Source organism: Centropristis striata, chromosome 15 (assembly GCF_030273125.1).
Source record: "Centropristis striata isolate RG_2023a ecotype Rhode Island chromosome 15, C.striata_1.0, whole genome shotgun sequence".
Taxonomy (NCBI): Eukaryota; Metazoa; Chordata; class Actinopteri; order Perciformes; family Serranidae; genus Centropristis; species Centropristis striata.
In genome coordinates this window covers 15088929-15111771 of record NC_081531.1, presented here as the reverse complement: position 1 = coordinate 15111771, position 22843 = coordinate 15088929, and the positions used below count along the sequence as shown (strand labels likewise).

Below are 22843 nucleotides of genomic sequence, written 5' to 3'. Positions count from 1 at the left end.
ATTGATCATTAAGGACATATTTTTTATAAGACAGGAACAGAAGTGCCACTTGTTCCCAGTGCAGTTTCTTTTGTTTCATTTGTTTTCTTCAAATTAATGTCAGTGTCTTAAAACAAGACCGCTTGAGATGATGACATTTGATTGTTTTTATTCTAGTGCTTGATACATTTGCCCATCATATGAAAATCCAATTTCAGGACACTATAAACTCCAGATTTTTGCCATATGTTTTTATTTGTAATATATTGCAAGCTACTTTACCAAAATGAATTCTTTCATGAAAGATCCCCAAAGGAATGATGAAACTGCAGCCTGCTAAACTTTGGTAACATTGAACATTTTGCATTCAAGTAAAGGAAAATAATAACTTACTGATCTGCTAAACCATTTAAATATTTAATAATAATGATTCTAGTTGTAGTAGTTTGTAATGAGAAATAAATACATCGGGGCACTAACAAAGCATAGAAATACAACAAAAGAAAATAAATGTGGTAATTCCACACGGGTCCTCCTGTACAACAACCCCAGTTTTAATATATGTAAGACTTTGAAAATTAATATGCACACTTAACATTTTAAGATGACAGATTTTAACCTGTTGAGATGCAATAACTTCATGTGTAATCATCTTTCTAAACTATTTTTAGGTTTGTGAAAGTAATAGCCTACTGTCTTTATTTACTTTAAGATTTTTTGCATTTTATTTTATATTGTTGTATAGCGTGCTTTTTAGAAAACAACAACTTTATTTTATTCACAGACTTACTTATTTCTATTTCTTATACAGCAGCAACTGTAACAAAAGCAATTTCCCCCCAGGATGTATTTATGATTCTGATTTTTTTTTTTTTTTTAATTAAAATATGATGAATACCGTACAGCAACTTCATGACGACAACTTCAAATGAACCTATGGAGGCTATATCATTGCGTTTACCTTTTGCATTCACATTTGCTGGGTTTGCTGCAACTTAAACATCAGCATAGTTTCGAAGAATAGATTTAAAAATGGGGGGGCTTCAGGAGTACCACAATTTATTTTTTCCTGCAGGACCGTCAAAGCATTAAGTCTGCCCCTGGCTGGAGTTTTAGAACAACTGTAGGCTGTATGTGCATCCAAACAGCTGGAGGGAGGGCAGTGTCGCTCACCTTTCACTGCCATACTGTAACACAGCCGTTTGACATGAGACAGCCCCCTAGGTGTCTCACTTTCTTAGTGTTTGTATGGCTGGAGCGCAGAGCCGGCTGCCCGCCTGCCTGCTGCTCGTCTGGCTGACTGGCTGCGTTGACGTCAGCGCCGTGTTGATTTGCTAAGGCGAGAGAAGAAAGGAGTTAGTGCGTGTTGAGAGAGCGGGTACTGCGAACTGCCTTACTATGCTGTAGCCCCACTCCCCCTACACTATACGGAATCAAAACGTGCAACTTAGGTGAGTACCAATCCGGGCTAAACGCAGCTGCAGTTTCCCGGCGACAAGTGCCAGACCCGCTACTCTGCATGCGTCTACCACTGTTTTCTCTGTGTACTTTCATTCACCATGTGGATATTTTTTATGCATTTATAGCGCTGGGAATCGTTTTGCTTGTCCCCGTTCAACCTCATGCTGAAGTTAACAGTAGGCTAAACGCGACTTTGGCACGCAAGTTGGATCCGCGCACCGGAGTGCTGGATGAAAACAAGTGTTTTCCTGATTGCGCTGCAAGGTGTTGAAGTTTGCATTAACGCACGGTAGTCTATTGTAGAGATGTTAAGGTTGACGTAACCCCCCACCACCTCCACCACCCCCCACACCCCCTCCTCTCGGTCTGGTTTAGTATGCTGGAGATCGCAGCTAGAGGACGTGAGGTCTAGCTGTTTCACCGGGAGCCAGACAACATATGACGCCCGCTCCATGTGACTTTACGGGAGAAATCGCGGTTTTGCTCGTATTGATGGGAAATTGTGCGATTTTGAGACAGCGACACTCTTTGCCCGTCCTTGTGTCTCCAGACGCACCAGTGTGGCTCATTTAGCCGTGATGACATCACGATGAGGACTGGGGACACTGGTCTTTATACCCTAAACAAACCTCAAACCCTAGTCACTGTACAGTCGCACTGCAATTGATTGACAGGCAACTAGATGTTTGATTGCTGCCAATAATCGATTTGCAGGAGCACGCGCAGCATACTGTGAGGTGGGGAACTGGTAACAGATGCGATTGCAAATTGATTTGTTATCGAGACTGTCTGATCTCTCTCTTCCCCCTTTCACTCTTTTTCTCTTTATCCTTTTGGCATCTTTCCTTAGATAATTCCTCATTCCCATCCATGTTAAAGAGCCGGCGTGTGAGTGTTTTATTCTTCCCCACACAAAGTCCACCTGTGCGTTGATCAGGGGAGAAGCTGCCTTGAATCGGCGAGAGATTCTGGCAGCTGTCTCTCTCGTGTATACTTTTTTAGCACGCTCAGTGTCTCTGATTGTCCCCCTTAGGGACGCTGTACCATTTTGCTTTCTCCACATTTGTGTGTGTCAGTGTGGCTCGTGGTGTGGAATATTGAACGCTGTTTATTCTTGTTGTGGCTGGGTCGCCAAGGCGCGCGATGGCAGACAACTCGTGATCAGATTGATTATGCTGCTTTCTGTGAAGTCGGCCCCAATGTGGTTATTGTCAGCGGTCTGCATTGTCCTCGAGCGAGAAAACCTCTCCTGGCTTAATGTACTTAATGTAGTGCGTGATGTTTTGCATAATGCATAACGCGCTGTATAATTTGTCTGGTGCGGCTGGCCAACATTAACGCTGTCTAGACGCACGAAGCGCTGTCCTTATTAATAGAGAGCTAACAGACGCGATAAAGTCCTCCAAACAGCAACTTTACATTGTGTCCCGGTGAAGCCACAGCGTGGTTGAAAAGCCCACAGAGCGCAACAAGCATTGATCATTTACGGGGCCGTAAATCGCAGCTATTGGCATACCTGTAATAAAGATAATGTCGGGTTTTAGGCATGACCTCTGTTGACTGAGAGGCTGAGCTCAGCCACATGAGAACCTGTGGTTTCACCATTATCCACCTCCTTACATCGATTTTATCAATATGCACAAAAAACAAACTGTCCAGTGTCCCCAAAAAGCCAAAGACTATTTATTCCCCATGATCCTTTCCACAAACAATAGCTGCCAGCATCTTTTTTTTTACGCCCTGCAAGTTCTGATTTAAGCTTCTGTGATTGTAGATTTTTAAGTGAGCTTGCATATGTGGAAATTTCTGATATATATTTTTAGAAAGAAAAGTTGTCCTTGCTGGAAGGCTGATGATATTTCCACATTTTTTTCTGTCTGAGTCTATTGTTCTCAGGCGGGGAGGAAGGATAAAAAGTGCTCACAAACTTCTCTTTTTATTCTTTATTTTTTTAAAAGAAAATTAAGCTCATTGAAAACAAAATTGAAGCATTTTTCAATTAAAAGAAAACGAATTTTTCTAAACAGATATTGATGAACAGAAATCTGAAAATGTGGCTCGATGTTATTTGTGATTTATTGAATGAATTGAGTAGATAAAAATTGGACATCAATGAGCCTGTCCAGGATGTGGGTCAGTGGAGGCACTTAGCTGGCAGTCATTCATTCATTTAAAGTATGTAGTGGCAAGACTGTTTATTTAATTGTAACAATGAAGAGAGCATTGTTTTAGTGGAGGTCATTATGATGTTTGAATGATCATGTTAACAGGAGCCACACAGACAGTTATTTATTTAAAGTATTATAGCAATGAGGCTATTTAATTCAACCCTCTCCATTAATTTAGTGTTGGACGGAGAATGCTGTACATATGAGGTGGAGCAACATGTTGTCTTGTTAACCTGGATAACAAGTCCTGCAGTCACAGAGACACTCATTCATTTGGATATTCAACATTAGTGAGTGAGAGCAGAGTGGAGGGTGTTTGGTGCTGCAGCGTTGTGTTCTTTTGCCTCGTTCTGCTTTCCTTTCCATCCATTTCTGGCCACTGCTCTCTGCTCCTGTCTGTGATGGGAATACTGAGTAAGATGCTATTTAATTTCAGAAAGGCTGCTGACAGTCTTTGTGAGCCAGGCAGCGATGAAAAAAGCCCACAATTCACACTTGTTTAACTGTGTGTACATCCCCATCAGATAACCAAATGAAGACATCTTTTTAACATAACATATGTTGGACTGATTGGTATGCAGGGTGAGCCTGTTAGACGGCTAACAAATTGTCTCTCTTCAGAAATCTACAGTCAATACTCGCCGCTGATTTCGAGAACAATGCGACTGCACAGAGTGTTTACCATCCCTGCAGGATGTTTGCAATTTGAAACTCCACTGACTTCACACTTGCTATTTACAAAATAGTGGTATACTTTAAATACGTTTATTGACAAATTCATTATATTCTAAAAAATAAAATTTGCTTTGCTGACTTTTTTAAAAAGATGATTATTTGGGGCTCTTGATTTTTATGCATTTTTAAAAATCCATTACATTAATTCAATTAATTAATTAATTAATTAATTCTGTTGCGTCTGTATTTCCTATAACTGATTTTTTTTTTCCATTCTGTTTCTCCATCCAGGTTTCATCTTGTTTACGAAGATAGCTAAAAACACTGCTGAGCGGGGAAGGCGAGCCTCATGAGTCGGCCTCGTGGATTGCATCGACACAATGGATTTAACTAAAATGGGTATGATCCAGCTCCAGAACCCCAACCACCCCACTGCCCTACTGCAGAAGGCCAACCAGATGCGTCTGGCCGGGACTCTGTGTGACGTGGTCATCATGGTGGACAGCCAGGAGTTCCATGCTCATCGGACTGTGCTAGCCTGCACAAGCAAAATGTTTGAGATCCTCTTCCACCGCAGCAGCCAGCATTACACCCTGGACTTTCTTTCACCAAAGACTTTTCAGCAGATTTTGGAGTATGCTTACACTGCCACGCTCCAGGCCAAGGTGGAGGACTTGGATGACCTTCTGTATGCAGCAGAGATCCTGGAGATTGAATACCTGGAAGAGCAATGTCTCAAGATCCTGGAAACCATCCAGTCCTCAGATGAGAATGACGTAGAGGTCAGTGTTAATGACGGGAGCACAGAGGATGACGATGACCGCAAAGGCCACAACGGAGCCAAGAACTCCAAAAAGCATTCCATGGAGAGTCCCTATCTGTCAGGGAGCCAGCAGATTGGCATCATGGCCGGCATGGTGGACCAGAGTCCCTCGGTCTCCACCTCCTTCGGCGTCTCCACCCTGAGTCCCACCAAAGCTGCTGTGGACAGCCTGATGAGCATCGGCCAGTCTCTGCTCCAGCAGGGCTTTGGGGGTGAACAACTCATGCACGGCAACTCCCACCACCTGATGACTGAGATCAAGACTGAAATGATGCAAGTTGACATGGGTGGCAACGGCCACGACAGCCCTCCAAACATGGAGTCCAGTGCCTCCAGCAATGGAGAGCGAAGTGGGGAGGACAGGAACCGAGACGGTCCAGGAACACCAACCAGGAGCAGCGTAATCACCAGTGCCCGTGAGCTTCATTATGCCCGCGATGAAGGCATGGGCGACCCTCAAGTAGATGTCAGCCAGATGGGTCTGGAAGCAATGGCCGGGATGACAGAGAAACACCTGGCCTCGCTGTACTCCCTACCTGTCAATCATAAATCAGATGCTATCATGTCCATGCCGGCGTCTATGGCGGCATCCATGGCCTCTGCTCTCCCCATGTCCCCAGCCCTGGCAATGTCTATGGACTTAAGTGCCTACGGGGGACTGCTGCCTCAGAGCTTCATCCAGAGAGAATTCTTCAGCAAGCTCGGAGAGCTGGCAGTGGGCATGAAACCAGACGGCAGGAACCAGCATGAACGTTGCAATGTTTGCGGTGCAGAACTACCAGATAACGAAGCTGTGGAGCAGCACAGGTAAGCCAAGTTTTCTTTTGAAGAGCTGTTTGCTATTTTTTTTGGCCTTTGAAATTTATGGTCCGTTTCAGCCTTTCAGCACAGATGTTTGTTTTTTTAGCAGTATGTATCATGTCCGATGCAGATAATTTAACTCTTAAGTCTTACAATACTGCTATTGCTAACAGAGACTTAATTATAGGGCTTTCCCAGGTGTAAGTCACCTCTTTTTGACCTGTTTTAAGAAATATACAGTGAATTTTTTTAAGGTTTGGTTTGTGGGGAAAGGATAAAATTACTTTTTCTTCTGCCCGTTAAAGCTACCACTCATTTTGTATGTCACTGATTATAAGCAGCAGAATATACACACATACCATATATGACAAAGTGACCATAGTTCTTTGTGGCTCAGGCCCAGAGATCCACTCCTTCAATAACAGCCAGACCTGTCCAGGTGACTGCTGTCGTAACATTGTCTAAGACCATTAGTCACGCCTTAAGAGATGTGGGCGGCAGCTATCACACACACTTACCAAAGTAGTACCCCCTCATCCTGGACCCAACTCACCTCCCCTTTCCCATAACTGCACAAGGGGGGCCCTTATTAGCTTGATAATTAGAGTAGACGGTCAGCCCAGGAAATGAGTGCTGAACTGGGCTCTGAGACGAAGAGGTAGTTCTAGGACAGGGGAGTGGCAGTAAATCATTGCAGTGCTATTTCAAACAATGTATATAAATAAATTAAGGCCTGGAAATATTCACTGCTGGACTTTCTGTGTCATAGTTTATGTTATGTAATTGTATTTATCTCTTCAGCTGTAAAAAAATATATCTTCTCAGTCAGAGGACAAGTGGAATGTGCTTGCATCACTTCTTTGTGGATTTTGCACAGTCAAAAGTGTTTTTGTGACTGGACGCTTTACCTTATTTGAAAGTCACCTTCTCACCCCATAATGTTTGCTTAAATCAATAGGAATGCACAGTGGTTAAAGTTCACTTGAGGATTTGAATCCCATCACTCGTCCCCTCATACTTGTCTTGGTATGCATGGCTAAGAGCTGGACTGATTCAGTCCGACAAGCTCCTCTGGTTTTTAAGTCTGTCTCCACGTTGTCTGCAGAAAATGGTGAATATTACAGGATGGCTTTTAACTTAAAGAGAACTGTCCTTCTTTTGAGCTTTACACCAATTGTTGCAAAGTGTCTTTTACTTGCTTTTTTTTAGTGCTAAAGTCAGATACTAAAAGAGATTAAGAGACTAAGATACTAAATTTGTGTGGCCTTGAAGATGAGTGCTCATTTTTCATGAAATAAAAGTTTCATTTTGGCATAGACTGACACTGTGTCTAACAAAACAACACACAATATCGGCAACTGCGGAAGTGAATTTAGCGCTGCTTATGATGAGTTCTTCCTAAGCAGACTTTACCAACAGCTTTAACATGCACTATAGCCTCTGTGTAAGATGCTGTAATGTAGTCTCACTGTGTTAAAGGACAGGCTACATTAGTCTCTGTCTTGAGAAAAGTCTGGCGTGTGAAATGGTTGCCTGTGTTTCAAGAGGAATTTCATCAATTCGCTCAAGCTGGGAAATCTTGTATCAAAGGAGATTTCCAAACCGTTTCATGCATTGATCTTCCCGCTTCCCCCCATAGCATACTAATGGGTTAATTTAGGCTGGTTGATACACCGCCACGACACTGTTTAATATTGTACGCACTGTCCTGACAGCCTCCTGAAGTGTAGAAATCAAACATTGCATCATCCGCTGTCTGCTTGGCCGTCCGCACATGAAAGGTCTGCTGTGCTACCCTGAGATGCTTGATAATTCAGACGTTCATCGTGTCCTCACAAATTCCAATGTGGGTCATTTGATAGCATATCAATTTTTTTTCCTGTGTACAGCCTGTCAAGCTGCCCGACTCTTTTGATGTGAATACAAGATGTTTTATTTCAGACGAGCGGAGTCGTGTTCCCTCTGACTAATTACACATCATTTCCACACAGCCACTGTGTCAGGGTCACTGCTGCCCCTGCAACAAACACATAAAAAAGTTGGCAGAGTTCACTTGGTGCAGGCAGGTCAAGTCAAACATGAGAGTAATTGTTTCCAGATGTGGCACAGGTCGTTGGTGTGAGGTGTCTGTGTATGCGCGTCTATGTTAAAAGGAACGTACCAGAAAGTACCCACTTCCTGTATAAATTTAGTCTCTGCTCCCTTTCATTCCTCTGTGCCCTGGATTGTATCAAAAAAAACACCCATTCCAGACTCAATACATTGTATAGAGGCTTCACAAGTGATGTGTGAGGAGTCAGCTATGGGATACATAAATGTGTGCTGATACGATGTGTAAGCAGAAGAGTTGCTACGCTAAAGGAGGGCTGGGTATCGAAACCTTATGGGGATCATAATCAAGCACAAAGTAGCAGGAAATGTATATATTTGGTCAAATGTGTAATTTTATTAATCAAAAATCTCCACGTTATAATAAAAATTTTGCTATTTTTGACTACATTATTCAGGCTTTTTTAAAGTAAGGTATCAGCCGTGTTTTTCTGGCATTATGTGCACTATAACAGAACATTTTTAAGTGGTAACCAGCCTTATATTAATATCAGAAGCTTAATTAAAGGCTATACATTATAGGTGCAAACAATCCCACAACAACTTCCCCCCCCCCTCTCTCTTCCAGTGGTCCACCCCATCGCCTCCCCACTGACAAGCCTTGGATTTATTTCTTGACGGAAGCCCAGGGTGGCTGTTGTTACTGCTTCAGGGACACAGGATTACAGCAATATTTTAGTAACCCTTGTACTGAGAAAATAATCAACACAGGAAGGGCCTGAGTGATTATTGGGAAAATAAATGCATGATGCAGGGGGCTAATTCTGCATTGGCGGGGGGAAAAAAGAAAAAAAAACCCTCCACTGCTTGGTATTCCAAACACAGCATCCAATTCACGGGAACTAGCCTTGGGTTTATCTCTTTCACTTAATCGTCCATTCTCATGTAAATGACTGACCCTCGCTGTAATGTACATCACATAAGTGAAAAAAGAGCCTATTTTAAAGGAGAGCTTTTCCAGCATATAGCCGTTAAACATTACTGATAACCATCAATGCTTTAACTTTGTCTTTTCATAATACAGCCTGGTTCTTCTTTTAAGAGAGTGGGGGTGCATGAATGAGACAAGTCAATGAATTCCTGCCTTTCTTTTTTTTTTTTTTGCTCATGTTATTTTTAGCATTGATGGGAGTATTGGGGTGTGGGGTGGGAGTGGTGGAAATAATCACCCTCGCATTAACCTCAGCACGCGCACACACTCATGTGTTCATTACTTTTTATACACATTCCCCTCAGCGGCGGCAGTCAGCGCTCACTCTTCCATTTCCTCTCCCTTTGTGGCAAAGGGGTACGGAGGGCGCTCTAATACCCCGGGCCCCAGGTGTTTAAACAGTGGGCCCAAGGCCCTTATCTGTGCATATCAGAGTGGGACAGATAACCCTTGGCACTCCTCCTCAGTAAACCAAGAGCAGATTGAGTCCAGATAGCGGCCCAAAGCGTTTGTTGCAGGTGATAACGATGTATGCACACACACATATACCCTGCATGTTGAGGTGAGGCCAGTTGAAGGTATACAAGCCGTATCCAGACACACTGACACTTGTGTGCTTTGGCCACTATCAACCATTAACCACTGCTTTCTTCCTATGCATTTACACCATGAGCAACTAAGTAGTTGGGTTCAAATGGCCATCAGGATGACTGCTTGTTGTGCAACTGGCTTTAGATAAAGTACTAAGGGCTGGTAGATGCTGGCTGAAAAGAATTTCTACTTGCATAACATTTTATTTAATTAAGCAATCTCTGGTAATCATCACTCCACTAAGGAGATACTAAAGATTAAAGAGAAGTTTACTGCATAGTTTCTTGATTAACAGGTGTCTTTCACAATCAGCTGTGCTGGTTTCCACTTCCACTCCTTCATTTCCACACAAATGTCACTCTCTTTGCCCATATTCTTGAGAGTACTTCAAGAGTAAGGTTAGTGAAATGGAGTTACTAGACATAGCAATTAATAGTATATAAAAAACTTATCTCAGAACTGCAGAATTGGCTGCCTTTTCTGTTGGAAATGAACAGACTCTTGGTGCTCGTGGTTTGAAAATATTGTGAGGTCATAAACCCACTATTGATACAGGAATTTATATTTTTTATTGTTTCCCCTTGTGATAGATTAATGATGCACTGGCACAGAATACTGATATTTTTGCAAGCAGGTGCTCTAAACATTTGAACATATCAATTTGACTTGCAGAATCAGTACTTCATGACTCCTCATGGTGGAGCTTATCAAATGAATGGGGTAAAATTAGGACTCCATAGGGGAAAAATGGTGGAAATCGGTGGACGCACATCAGAGATTATTAGTTTTCTGTAAAGTTAATTTACACCAAAACATTTTAGCGAGGCATAGTGTCTTTCCTTTTAAACATTTTAACCCCAGTACTGTTCTGCTTTCTGGCAGTTAATAATTATTTTACATTGAAATTATGGCACATGTTGACATGGATAAGATGCAGCCAGTGTGTGTTACACTCACAAAGCTAAGACTCTGTGCACTTTTTGTTGTACATTTTTTCATCTCACATTCTGTGAAACTGAGACCACAATGCAGTGGATAAATACATAATTCCTTCAGATTATTATTATTCAGTATTTCAGAATCGTTGTATCGTGATAACATTGTTATTTTAGGCAATTTTGAGATTGTCATACCTTGAGTAATTCAATGATTCCCACCCCTTATCACCACATTCAAAGATAGTAGAGTCCGTCATGAGAGTTCCTGTCTCTATTATTTCTCTGTGTAGCCATGTATAGCATTGACCCCTGTTTAGCTAAATGGAAGGCTCAGTTGCTGAACATTCGAGTACCCATAACGGTCCTTTGACTTTAATTCCATCACACATTCCGCATGCTGACGAAAATATGACTGTGGATCATGTGCTAGAAAATCAAAATACTGTGTGTGTGTGTTACTGTGTGTAATTTGCTCATTTTCAGAAATGGTTTCCCTGAAAAGGAAAAAAGAAATGTGCTTGCAGTTTGAAAAATAAGTACAGAGTCAAAAAATGTGCTTCATTGTCTCAGTCTTGCACTCCATTATTTCACTTTTGATATGAAATAAAATAACTCAAATTCAAACTAAAGTAGCTTCAAGCTTATGATCCTAACCTGTAAAACTGTGCAAGCATTTTCCTGCTTCCTGAAAGAAGCCCGTCAACAAAGCATCCATTACATGGCAGTGGATTACCCTCTATTTGAAATCACTCAGTGAGCTAAGTCTCCCCGGCTTGCACTCAGAGGTACAGTACATGTTGGTGTAATAATCCAATAGCACAAAAAGCCTCACTCAACGAAAACACCTCTCCAAGAAATACCTCAACCACAGACAACAGCAGAGGGCTTACTCAAGTCTGCCTGCCACACCGTCTCTCTTTTTATCATCACACAGGTGCTTTTTTTGCCCTTATTGGAGGTGTGGTGTTTGTTTATGCCCCTGAGGAACTGGCGCTTTGACCGAGCCCACGGTGATAGCCGCAGCTGAGGCAGCTGCTGGCTGAGGCCCAATTATAGACAGGCTTTAAAAGGCTCTGGTTGAACCGTAAAGATTTACACCGCCATCGCTCTGATCTCAGATCTGGGCTCTGTCCTCACTGTCAGGATAGGGAGATGTATCGATTAAAGACTTAACACAGGGGGCTACATCATCTGGAATGGACTACACACACATAGGCAAACACACACCTCGGTACAGATGAAGCATTTCATTGACGTGCAGTGTCGTCAGGTGGCGAGTCTTCGTCCTAAATCTGGTGAAGCTGCTTTTTTAGTGATGCTTTTTTGGAATGGGAGGAAAAACAGAAGGACACTACCAATAAAAGAGAGAAAAAGGGGGCCAGTGTAATATCTAGACAGTGGCTATGGCAATGGAGGGAGGCGATCTAATCAGTAGGCTGATTAGATCGCCTCCCTCCCTGAGATAAGAGTGGAGGGAGGTGCTTGTGCAATAAAAGTTAGCAGCTTGACTTGGTGCGACCAGCTGCCTCTGTGTGGCTAACAGCGCTCGGCAGACGTGGCCTTTGCTGATGCGGTCTGGCAGGGGCTGCTATGAAACGAACACACTGAGGCCCCTATCTTTTGTCCCTGTGGGGGCCTTGTGGTCTGCAGGGAGGGATAAGGATAACATACTGTACTGGAAGTTGGCTGTGTGTGTGTGTGTCCATGTGAGCGTGGTGGTTTTTTTTGTTTTGTCATGTTGGAAGGGGGTGCGGTGGTGGTGGTGGTGGTGGGGGGGGAGGAGGGGGGGCTCAAGGGGAGTACTAATTACAGCCAGTTATCAGGTGACATGCAAATGTGTTATCGGCCTTAACTTCCTGATGTCTATCTGTGCTCCCAGAAGCTGCTGTGAGTGCTGGCAGGGGAAGAGCTTGTGCCACTGTTTCTCTGCAAATGCACCGCGAGTGAATTTCAGCAGGGAGAATGATTTAATAGCACTCTTCTTTTTATTTTCTAAACCTTTATTAGACTTTTAGACCTTTTTCTCTTGGCAGACTTTCTTACTGTATTAAGGTACATGCATCATTGTCAACTTTCCCATTAAAAAAGAAAAAGTCAATAGAATTAGAATGATCTGGCCTTAAAGCTGAGTGGGTTTTAGTTCTAGTTCATAGAGCTCTGCCTCTGTTCTCCTGGACCTGAACGCTCTGGGTTCTAATCCCATCGATATCCCATTAGCATCCCCTCTCTGGGTCCCCGCCACATGAAAGAAGATGTGTCGGTTCCCCCTCTCTGATTCTATTGCTCTGGCAGACCGTAAGGAGGACGGCCACAATGAGCAAATGTGCTAGAGCCAAAGGGCCAACCCAAGTGTGCTCACAAATGTCCTGTGTGTGTGTGTGTGTGTGTGTATGTGTGTGTGTATGTGTGTGTGTGTGTGTGTGTGTGTGTGTGTGTGTGTGTGTGTGAAAAAGCTGCCACCGCCACCTTAGAGGCCCCCTAGCCTCCCTGGGAAGTATCAAACCAGAGCCCTCCGCGGGCTTCCAGCAAGAGAGCTTCTAATTAGCCTCTTTGTTGCCACTTGAATGGTTTGCCAGAGATTGGCAAGGGGCCCCAATGGAGTGATACCAGCACGCTAAGAAGCTGGTCATAAAAATTACCCCCCATTCTCTCTGTCATCACCTGTCACAAAGGAGCTCTCAGGTAGGAAAGTGAGTCCGGAGGAGCTCCATGTGAGCTTTTAATCAGAGTCAGAGGAAACTGAGCTGGTTCAACAGGTGAATGCTAGGTTAGTGCTAGCTGTCAGCAGCCATCATCACTTACAATAATTCATCTTACCAGTGGTAGAAAAAGTATTCAGGTACCGTACTTAAGTAAAAGTACTAAGACCACACTATGAAATTACTCGACTACAAGTTAAAGTCCTGCATTGAAAATTTACTGAAGTAAAAGTGCAAAAGTAAAGAATCAGCATCAAAATGTCTTATTGGTTGGATTCGTTGTGTTGATGCATTTATGTAAGCAGAAATTAATTTAATATACTGTTGAGGTTTCATTTAAAAAATAAAAAACAAAGTCTTATCACTTTAAATTGATCATCTTTTTTATGTTTCATCTCGGCCTAAAAATAACTAACGCTGGCAGCTAAATATAGTAGAGTAAAAAAGTACAATATATGCCTTAAAATGTAGTGGAGTAGAAGAATAAAGTTACATAAAATGGAAATACTCAAGTAAAGTACACATACCTCAAATTGTACAGTACTTGAGTAAATGTCCTTAGTTACATTCAACCACTGCATGTTACTGGTAATGCACACTTCACGAGCAGTTAAGATGTTAATTAAGTCTAGAAACAGTCAAAACTACCAGTAAAATAAAAGGACGAAACATGAATTGGTGCAATAATTACAAAGTGACATTTTTATGTTAAAGTACGGGTAACAATGAAAATCTCAGCCATATAAACGTGGCCTTACCTTGACTAAAATAACTAAAATATAGATTATAATTTAGCAGCTTCATAAAACGACCAAATATCTGTAGGATATATACAACTAGAACATATTGACCCATTTATTCAATATGTCAATACTTTTCTTAATACATGTCATAGTATGCAATCACTTTAAAATATTAAAACTGTTAACACAATTTTTGTTAAGACCATAGTCAAAATAATTTCAATGAAAGATTCAGTGGCAGTGTATGACCTCCTGTTTTATGCTACAGAGCAACTAGCATGTTAGATAACTGATCTGTAGCACATTATTATTATTATGCATTTATTTATTTATTTTCACATTTATTATCGACAGTCACCCGACAGTACCACAGAAAATGGATCAATTGACAAATTTATCTTCCATTGGTCAAGATGTAACGAAAATCTATTTTTTTTTACTTAAAAAAATGTCATTGCACTATCACAGAGCAGCCTATCTGCCTGTCAGCGTGTTCAAAATGCTGTCAGATCTATACTTGTGGAATCTGACATGCTGCTCGGCGAGCGTCGTAGCAGGAGTGCAATGAATGTCAAGGCGACTTGGAGCTTTAGCGCCGACCGACACGTTTTAAGCTCCGCTGTAATCCAGGAGGGATCAGTTGGGTAAATCATGGCATAAAGCTTAAAACCATAATTGATTTATGTATTTGCTGACCGAAGACGCCCAGAGAGATTACCAGAGGGAGCGAGCTGATGATGGATAGCTGGCCCCCTCACACAGGCTGCATGCGAGGTGGGGGTTGGATTCAATTGAAGGGAGATTTGTCTGCTTGAAGAGCAAGAATGTCTGAAAACAGAGTGTGAGTCTGAGAAGAAATGCATATATCATCAGAGGTGTATTTATAAAATCATGCTAGTGTATGTCTGTGCTTTTAACCAGCTTTGAATTGTTAATGAAAGGCTCATTTTGAGACACTAGATGACCTTTAATTTAAAATCATATTACAACATAAAAATGTGCTTCCATGGAGTTCAAAATGTTGCATCACAGATAATTCAATTGAATGATTTTTCCAGAGACAATGCAGTATCCAGTTCTATAATAAATAATCAATCAATCTGCATTATTGTACATTACATCATCCATTGTACTTGTATGGCCAGCACGAAAAAACACACATTTTCCATCATACCATACAAAAACTGTTTGCTTTTCATAATATCACTAACATTCAATTTTTTATTTCTATCAAATAAATCTGAATGTGCCACTAAAATTATTAAAACTTGGTTTCAAATCTTATGTTTATCTATATAACAATGGAACATTGAATTATACTAGACATACTGTGTATCTAGAGACACAAAACAAGTACATGACATTACTTTTTTTTTTTAACCAAATTTTAGTTTAGCCATCAACCATTGAAGTGCTAATTAAATTAATTAACGGAATGTAGCAAAATATCACATTTTATTTATTTAGTTTACAGACATAGCCAGGTTCCAGTTATGTAATTTTAGTGGGGAATAGTCAGTTCCTTTAATTTTAATTTAATTTATTCAGTTCTTTTTGCTTGTTTATGCAAAAACACAATCATATTTATTTAAAAAACCTATCATGTTTTATGTGTTGCATCATTAAATGTCAACTTTTTTTAAGTCAGTACAAGTTCCCACACTCATAAATGTTCGTATGGTGACAAGTGATATAGTAGCTACAGCTCTGATTGAGCCCAGCAATAACAAGTTTTGTGCAGAGATGGAAAGATGAAATATATATTAGTATAAGTGTTTACCTTGGGATCAGATTGACCCTTGACCGGACGATGTCAGATTATGATGTTAATCCACATCATCATTTCCAGACGGCCACTGATGAGGTATTTGACAGTGAATGTCATGTGATTGGTCAGACGGTCTCCTGCCATAATCAGCCCATGAATTTCTCTCCTGACACATCATGAATCCTCTCTTTCTTGTTTACTGCCTGACTGTCAGGCGTCTCCAAGGTCTCTCTTGACCGCTTCCAGATTGTTTTGTGTTTGTCTGTTTGTCCCTGGGCCCGAAAGGCGAGAGTGGGATAGTAAAAGAAGGGGAAAAAAAGCCATTCCATTTCCTGGACTGATCACTGAAGCGGGTGGCTCTGACATGTCATGACTCAAACAGCATCATTTCTGCCACTCCTGTCTCGCCGCTGACCTTACAAATGATGCTGTAGGCTCCCACCATATGCCATTAAGCATGGTGTAAAACAGGATGGGGTTTTATCCCCCTCATACGAGCAGCAGCAGCAGCAGCCAGACACCCTCTGCAGTTTTCACTCCCTGCTCTCACCTTTTTGGAAAAGAAAAGCAGATTACAGCGGCAGTTTTCTCTCTGATGGTTTTGTCCATATACTGTCTTTTTTTTTTTTTTTTTTTTTGCTCGTCTTCCTTCCCTGCTTGTGTTTTATTGCCTCCTGTGAGTGTTGGTCTGAGGCGAGGAGCTGGAGCTTCCCTAACAGGTGTTTGGGTGCTTATCGCCCACGTCTGTGCCCTTATCTCTGGCCCTCAGCTTCCTGCATCCTCTCTCTTGCATGCCTCAGAGTGGGGATATATTTCACTTAGCCTCTGACCCGAAACCTTCCTCTATATCTCTCTGGGTCTCTCTCTCACACCCAGAAGGGCTGGCTAGCCTATAGACGGGAGGAGGCTGTTAGGACATTTCATCATCATCACCTAACCTGACTTTAGTTTTTCTTCTCATCTTCTTATATGTATTACTCATAGCCATCCTAAAATCGAAGATTAACTTTGTTGTCAATTTTTCTGTCGATTAATCAATTCGTAGTCTGTAAAATACCACATAGGTTGTATTATTTTTGTTTGGCATTTTTCCTTGATAAATGACTTAAATGATTATCAAAATATGTATTTTTTTACTGACTGACTCGTCAATCACTAAACATTATTTCAGCCTTAGATAATGCATATTAATTGTTTGGGCAGACAACATTTTATACAGGGCTGGGAAATGCGGCCAAAAGTCTGATATAGGCCATTTCATATCTCTATAAATCATAATGTAGCATGTTTTCTGGTAATAGTCTATATAAGATAACCACATGGTTTGCAACAGCTTTGTTCCCACATAAAAAGGATCAGGACTTATAGCATATGATGTAAATATTGCAGTAACACATTTAATCCGCTGGATTTTGCAAAATCAGGATGCATAAAAATATACACAACAGGCATATTTATATTGTTGATGTATATATAGTCATATCACCTAGAAATAATCCTTAATATAAAAAGCTCAGAAATATGTTAGGCAATCAAGCTTCTCCTCTAACTGACACAGATTGATCCAGAAGGAAGCCCGCTGCTGAATTAAAGTGGAAATGTCTTAGTGGCTTCAGCACAGAGTGAGCTTTGATGGTGTTTGGAGCTGTGAGTTTGATCCAGCATTTTGTCAGAGTGATTGGTCTCAGGCTTTAGCCCCACCTCCACATTCCCTCTATCCTTCCCTGCTCCCAAGTCTCACACGGGGACAAAGGCTAAAGTGTCTGTGGGATGGGGTTGTGATGCTGGTTTGGAGGGGGTTGACCCCCTCGGAGGACCTGACAGGGGCCCTTCTTTTTTTTTCTAATCCCCATTCTGAGTGGGCACAGAGGGGAGAGAGCCCACAGTCTAACACCCATGAGAGAGTCTATTGTGAGCGGTGGGCTCTGTTACAGTAGGATGGATGCAGGAGTCTCAGGCCCAGATAAACGCCGAGGTCAGCCAGGCCCCCGTTATTTACAGTAGGCCCTTTCATTGCCTGAGTGAAACAGGAGCTCACGGTGGAGTTGGAGGTGGTGGGAGGGCTTCAGGGGACGACCACTGTTTGTGCTCAGCCAGGCCTCCACTATAGGTCAAAGAGCACGGGGGGTGGGGCCACAGGGGTTACAGACCTGACTTTTGTCTGTGTGCTGGGGGGGTGTTGCTGCTTCATAGGGGAAAAAGAAAAGGTAGGAGGGGGGGTTGGCTTCAGAGAGAAAAGGCGGCAGAGATTACTTCCATGTACACTTTTCTGGGATGTGACATAACTTTTAGAATTTATGCCGAGAGCTAAAGGATAAAAATAAAATCCCAATTTCACTGCAAATAGTGCAATTTATTTATTTTTCTATGTATTTTGTCAAAACGATGATACCATTTAGTATTGATGAATGCAACTATGGTAACAGCACTATAACCAAATCTGGTGCTGATTGAAAATTGTCAACAACGTACAAAATAGTTTAGTGCAGCTCTTTAAATTGGAAAAAATTCAGTCTTTTAAGTCTTGATTAGGGGCAATATAATTTAAAAAAAATAAGTTGGGAAAAACAGACTAATTATGAGAACCTGCTGCACCATCCAACACAACAAACAATGTCAGGCTGTATAAGAACTCAATAGGTGTTATTTGTCAGGGTGTTGCTCAGAAAAGTGAAAATTCAACACCATCACAAATGACTGCATGCTTGCTTCAATTGTCCTGAAGTGACTCTGTGACCTACATAAACACAGCACATAACTTGAGCTGCTATTGAAGCTAAAGAAACATAAACTCTAAAAAAAAAAAAAAAGGTTTACAGCAACTTGCTGTAACCCAATGCTTTAGAATAAGACAGTTAGGTCATATTTACTCTCATGCGACATTCAATCCCTATTTACTGACAAATCTAAAACCCAAATGGTCTCAGAGGAGGTTGGAGTAAAAAAAAACATCTTTCACCTCTACACTGAAGCAGTTGCTGTCAAGTACATTTATTAAGCTTAATCCCACACGATCCATTACCAACCCAATTCCTGTTTGTTGCCTTTCATTAAGAAAGATGGAAGTTGCCAAGGGCCCAGCACGAGAAGGAGAACCGGTACCATCTGCCAGAAGACTCCAGCATAATCTTGCCGTAATCTTAGTGTCAACCTTCCATATTAACAGGCCAGGATGGAGGGAAAAGCCAGCAGAGACGTACAATAAGGACAGCAGTCTTTCAGGCATTCATTTGCCAGAAGAGATTTTATTATTTTTACTCAGACAATGACTGGAGGGGTTAAAGGTCAGCAAGCGAGAACTTTACAGATGAAGCAGGGTGCAGTGGGGGTGTGCGGCAGTTTGGTTTGACCCCCCACCTCTCACCCCTATTGTCCTGAGGAAACACAAAGGCTCCTGTCAAAGTCTAGTGGTCAGCGCTTCGGCCAAACCCGCCAAGCCGCAGCAACGGCAGCACAGGGTTTGAATCTGACCAAAGACGCCACTGATGACCAATCAGACAAAAACAAAGAGAAAGGCAACAGTTTGTATTCTCAAACGACCATTTCCAAAATTAAGACAGGGCAAGAGATGAACTCATTGTTTTTCTGACCTTTTGTTTAAAGTCTGTGGTGGAACATAATGAAACACATTAGCAAAAGTACAATATCGAGGTATTTTACTAAAGCACTTCTTGGATCTCCACAATTACACTTTTATTCCTCTGCATTTTTATTTTTTTTTACATCTATGTTTCTTGTAAATTCATATTTTCCATACAGAAATATGATGCATTACCATCGACAAACCCACATGTAAAATATTTCAAATTACAAATGGTTTCACTTCAAAATACTGATGTATTTTCATATTAATCCCTTTTTTTCAAGAATTTTCACAAAGCACATTTGGTTAAAAAAAAAAAACCCTTCCTATTTACGAGTGTAACAAAATAAATAAGTAAATAAAATACAAGGCATGAAAAATAAATTAAAGTGTTTCAAGGTTGGATAGAAAACATGACTGACAATGACCTATGTGGGGTTAGATGAAGAAAATTTAAAATAATTAGCTATAAAAGAAGAGGGGAAAAAATAATAATAATTTCAGCCTTAAAAAAAAACACCCACATATCTGCAATGAATGTTTGCTATTTCACCTTTCATCTATTCATTGTCAATTTGTTGTGGATCAGGGAATCTCTTATTCTAATCAATCCGATGAAAGGCAGTTGGTTAATATCCTGATTGGCCCCGAAAAAGCTACAGTACGTTTCAAGCAGAAGCAGCAGAGCTTTGCAGCAGGTATTAGTCAACAGCTACTGTCCTCATTCATCCGTCTGTAACAGCTACTGTGGCGGCTCGCATTAAAAATGAGTCTGCAGCTAAAGTCGCGCCGACATTTTTCACCTCAAGAGAGACAAATAGCATGCAAAAGGTAAAAATGTATTGGATCACAGAGCACAGCTGCAGTCGGAGAGAAGATCTTCTTGGCATTACATTTTCTCTACTTATGTCTTGCTTTCTGTCTCCTAAATACCCTTGACATATTACGGAGGAGATCAAAAGCCCAGGAGAGAGATGTGGGCTGCATGTGGGTGTCAGTGTACAATGTAGGCCAGAGCAAGGCCATACAAAGGGAACATGCTCTGTGGCATCTGATTTGCCTCTGTCTTCGACCGAGGTTCTAGTCGATGTGTAGCTCACTGACATGGGAGTTAAATAAAATTTTCCTGATAGAAAAGTAGGCAGAATAATCCTAATCAGAAGAACTGAATTATCATTTAGCATAGTTGAAAAATGTGTTAATCAATCAACAGATCATTTTTAAAGTCTTTTTTTTTTTATCAAGGAAACATGTCTTCATTCCAGCTTCTCAAATGTTTCATGCTTTTGTTACATATCCTCGTAACTGAATATGTTTTATTTCTTTCTGACATTTGAAGATGTCCCTTTGGGCTCTGGGAGTGGATGATGATGATAGTGTCTGATGGCAATTCATAGACTAAATAATTGATCATTCAAAAACAATTACCAATAGTTAAATCCATACTGAAAATAATCAACAACAAATAGCATTCTGATAAGGAGGGGGAGTTAATTGGCCCCTACAGTGTATATAAGATGCTCCTCGTAGTGTGGTGGTGTCAAATGAAAATAATTATTTGTCAAGTTTATCTATATCAGGGGTCATCATCTCCATTTGCAGACACTGTGGGTGCAGGACTTCAAATAAAGAAAATATGATATAGTTATGCCTAGTTGGCCTATCATTGTTTCACTCTCTTACTAAATTTATGCTATTTTTATTTGCCTATATCAGTGTCAACAGACTCCTAAAAACATGTGAAATCCAAAGTGAAAACTAGATATTCAACAGGCAGTATACAGAGGGGTGATCACTAATAACTGTGATTACAGAAACGTCATTGTAAATATGCTAAATACCAGAATGCATTTTTTCCTCCTCACATTTTCTGAATTCATGAGACTATTATTATTCTGCGGGTCGGGCTTGAAGCTTTGGTGGGCCGCCAGTTGATGATGGCTGATCTATACGTTTCACTTTAACTGACTACATGCTTTTTGTCTTGAATTTTATATTTCTAAAATTTTACAGAAATTAATAATCCCCACTATTTCATGCTCTTAAACGCTTTGGCACTTAAAAACTCTCCTCTAAAGTCCACACTAATAAAACTCATAGTTGTGTTTGCAGCTCCTTAAAGTTGATCTCCTGAATTGTGAAAGATGTGCTGCCATGCAGTGAATGACTGGTTAGTAAAAATAGTTATTTCATAATAAAATTGAGTTAAACGCCCAAAGAAAAGTCCTGTCATCTTTTCCACACGCTTTTTATGCAACTGTGGTCAGGGAGGAGCCTCATGAACTGCTATTAATTAATTAGGCCTTTATTAAATACTTAATTAAAGCCTGTACTGAGCTGCTAATATAAACCTACCCTCCTCTTGTCAACAAACAGACATTTTTAATGGTGTTTGGATATACGGGTGGACACTGTGTTTGCAGTGGACAGTATAAACTGTAACGGTCGGGGTCTCAGCTTGCCGGCCAGTATGGCGGCTCGGCCTGTACAAGCATTCAGAGGTCAGTGGACATGGTACAGCTTTCACATGGCCCTGAGGTCCTGACCCCCACCTTTGTTGGCCATATTCACCCCCCCCTCCTCCCAGCAAGGACCGAAGCCCTTTGAGCCGAGCCCTCAACCCCCCGCAGAGCGCGCCCCTTCAGCACATTAATAGTGGCACTGGAACTAATTGCCCAACCTTAGATGTGCTTGAGACCCAGATTGCCTCAGCTGCCAGTGCGCCACAAACCCCCCAACACTCCACCCCAAACAGAAGAAAACCTTCAAAAGAAGAATCGCAAAATTACTGGTTTCTCTGCCCAGTCCTTTGGTAAAACACAGCTCTCCTCTTCAAAGGGCTTCATTTATTTCTTTGTGTTACTGTAAATGTGCATCTATTCAGGCGTGTTTTGAAAACATTGCCCTCCTTTTTCTTGCCGCGCTTTCGATTTTTGTCTTGCCATTCAGCGATAGCATTGGTTTCTCTTTTATTCCTGCGAGAGGACTGACAAGTACTCACTATGTACCTCGCGCCTTGGCGAGACCTTCCCACACATGCCATCCACCGCCATTTTGTTGCTAACCTCGTCAGGCACGATAAAGCGCCAAATCACCCTTTTGTATTCGGCACACATATCGGTAATCCTTCCCATCATTCTAAAATATTTTCTTTCAGACTTGCACTTTGAACTGTGAATTGCAGTACGAGTGTAAAGTGGTGTCTAGCACCAGACTGTTGCTGTTCACACTGTCACGTCTGCCGTCTCCTCGGCTGCATTCAGCGTCACCCGAGTTCAAAGAGACACTGAAAAAGAGGGAAGCAGCCTGAGAGGCGTTTTATGATTTTATTGGGCCAGAGGAAGCGTTGTTGGGAAGGTGTTGGACCGTTATCTGTAGTGACATTATGAGAGACAGAGCACAGACTATGGCTGTCTGCTGGATGTTTTTGTCTATATAATGTATTCAAATAGCATTTTGTTACAGCGCCCTTTTATTGTTGTCCAAATGTGCGTTTTTGGAGTGTAGAACGTAACTTTTTTTCCCACGTAAACGTCCAAGTTTCTTCCTCCGCATGTCAGGTCACTTTAACTAC

General features: G+C 41.4%; 1 protein-coding gene across 2 annotated transcripts in view; it reads left to right on the top strand.

The window, feature by feature from the left end:
• The first annotated feature begins 1254 nt into the window (after positions 1–1254).
• zbtb16a (zinc finger and BTB domain containing 16a) overlaps positions 1255–22843 on the top strand; it is a 151598-nt gene continuing 130009 nt past the window's right edge. The window contains exons 1-2 of one of the 2 annotated variants that reach the window (XM_059351330.1): positions 1255–1430; positions 4575–5913. In XM_059351330.1, the coding sequence (XP_059207313.1) occupies positions 4664–5913 (1250 nt within the window). In that variant the 5' untranslated portion in view covers positions 1255–1430; positions 4575–4663. Of the gene's footprint in view, positions 1431–1853; positions 2178–4574; positions 5914–22843 lie in introns of those variants that run through there. The other variant, XM_059351331.1, reaches the window with a different exon arrangement.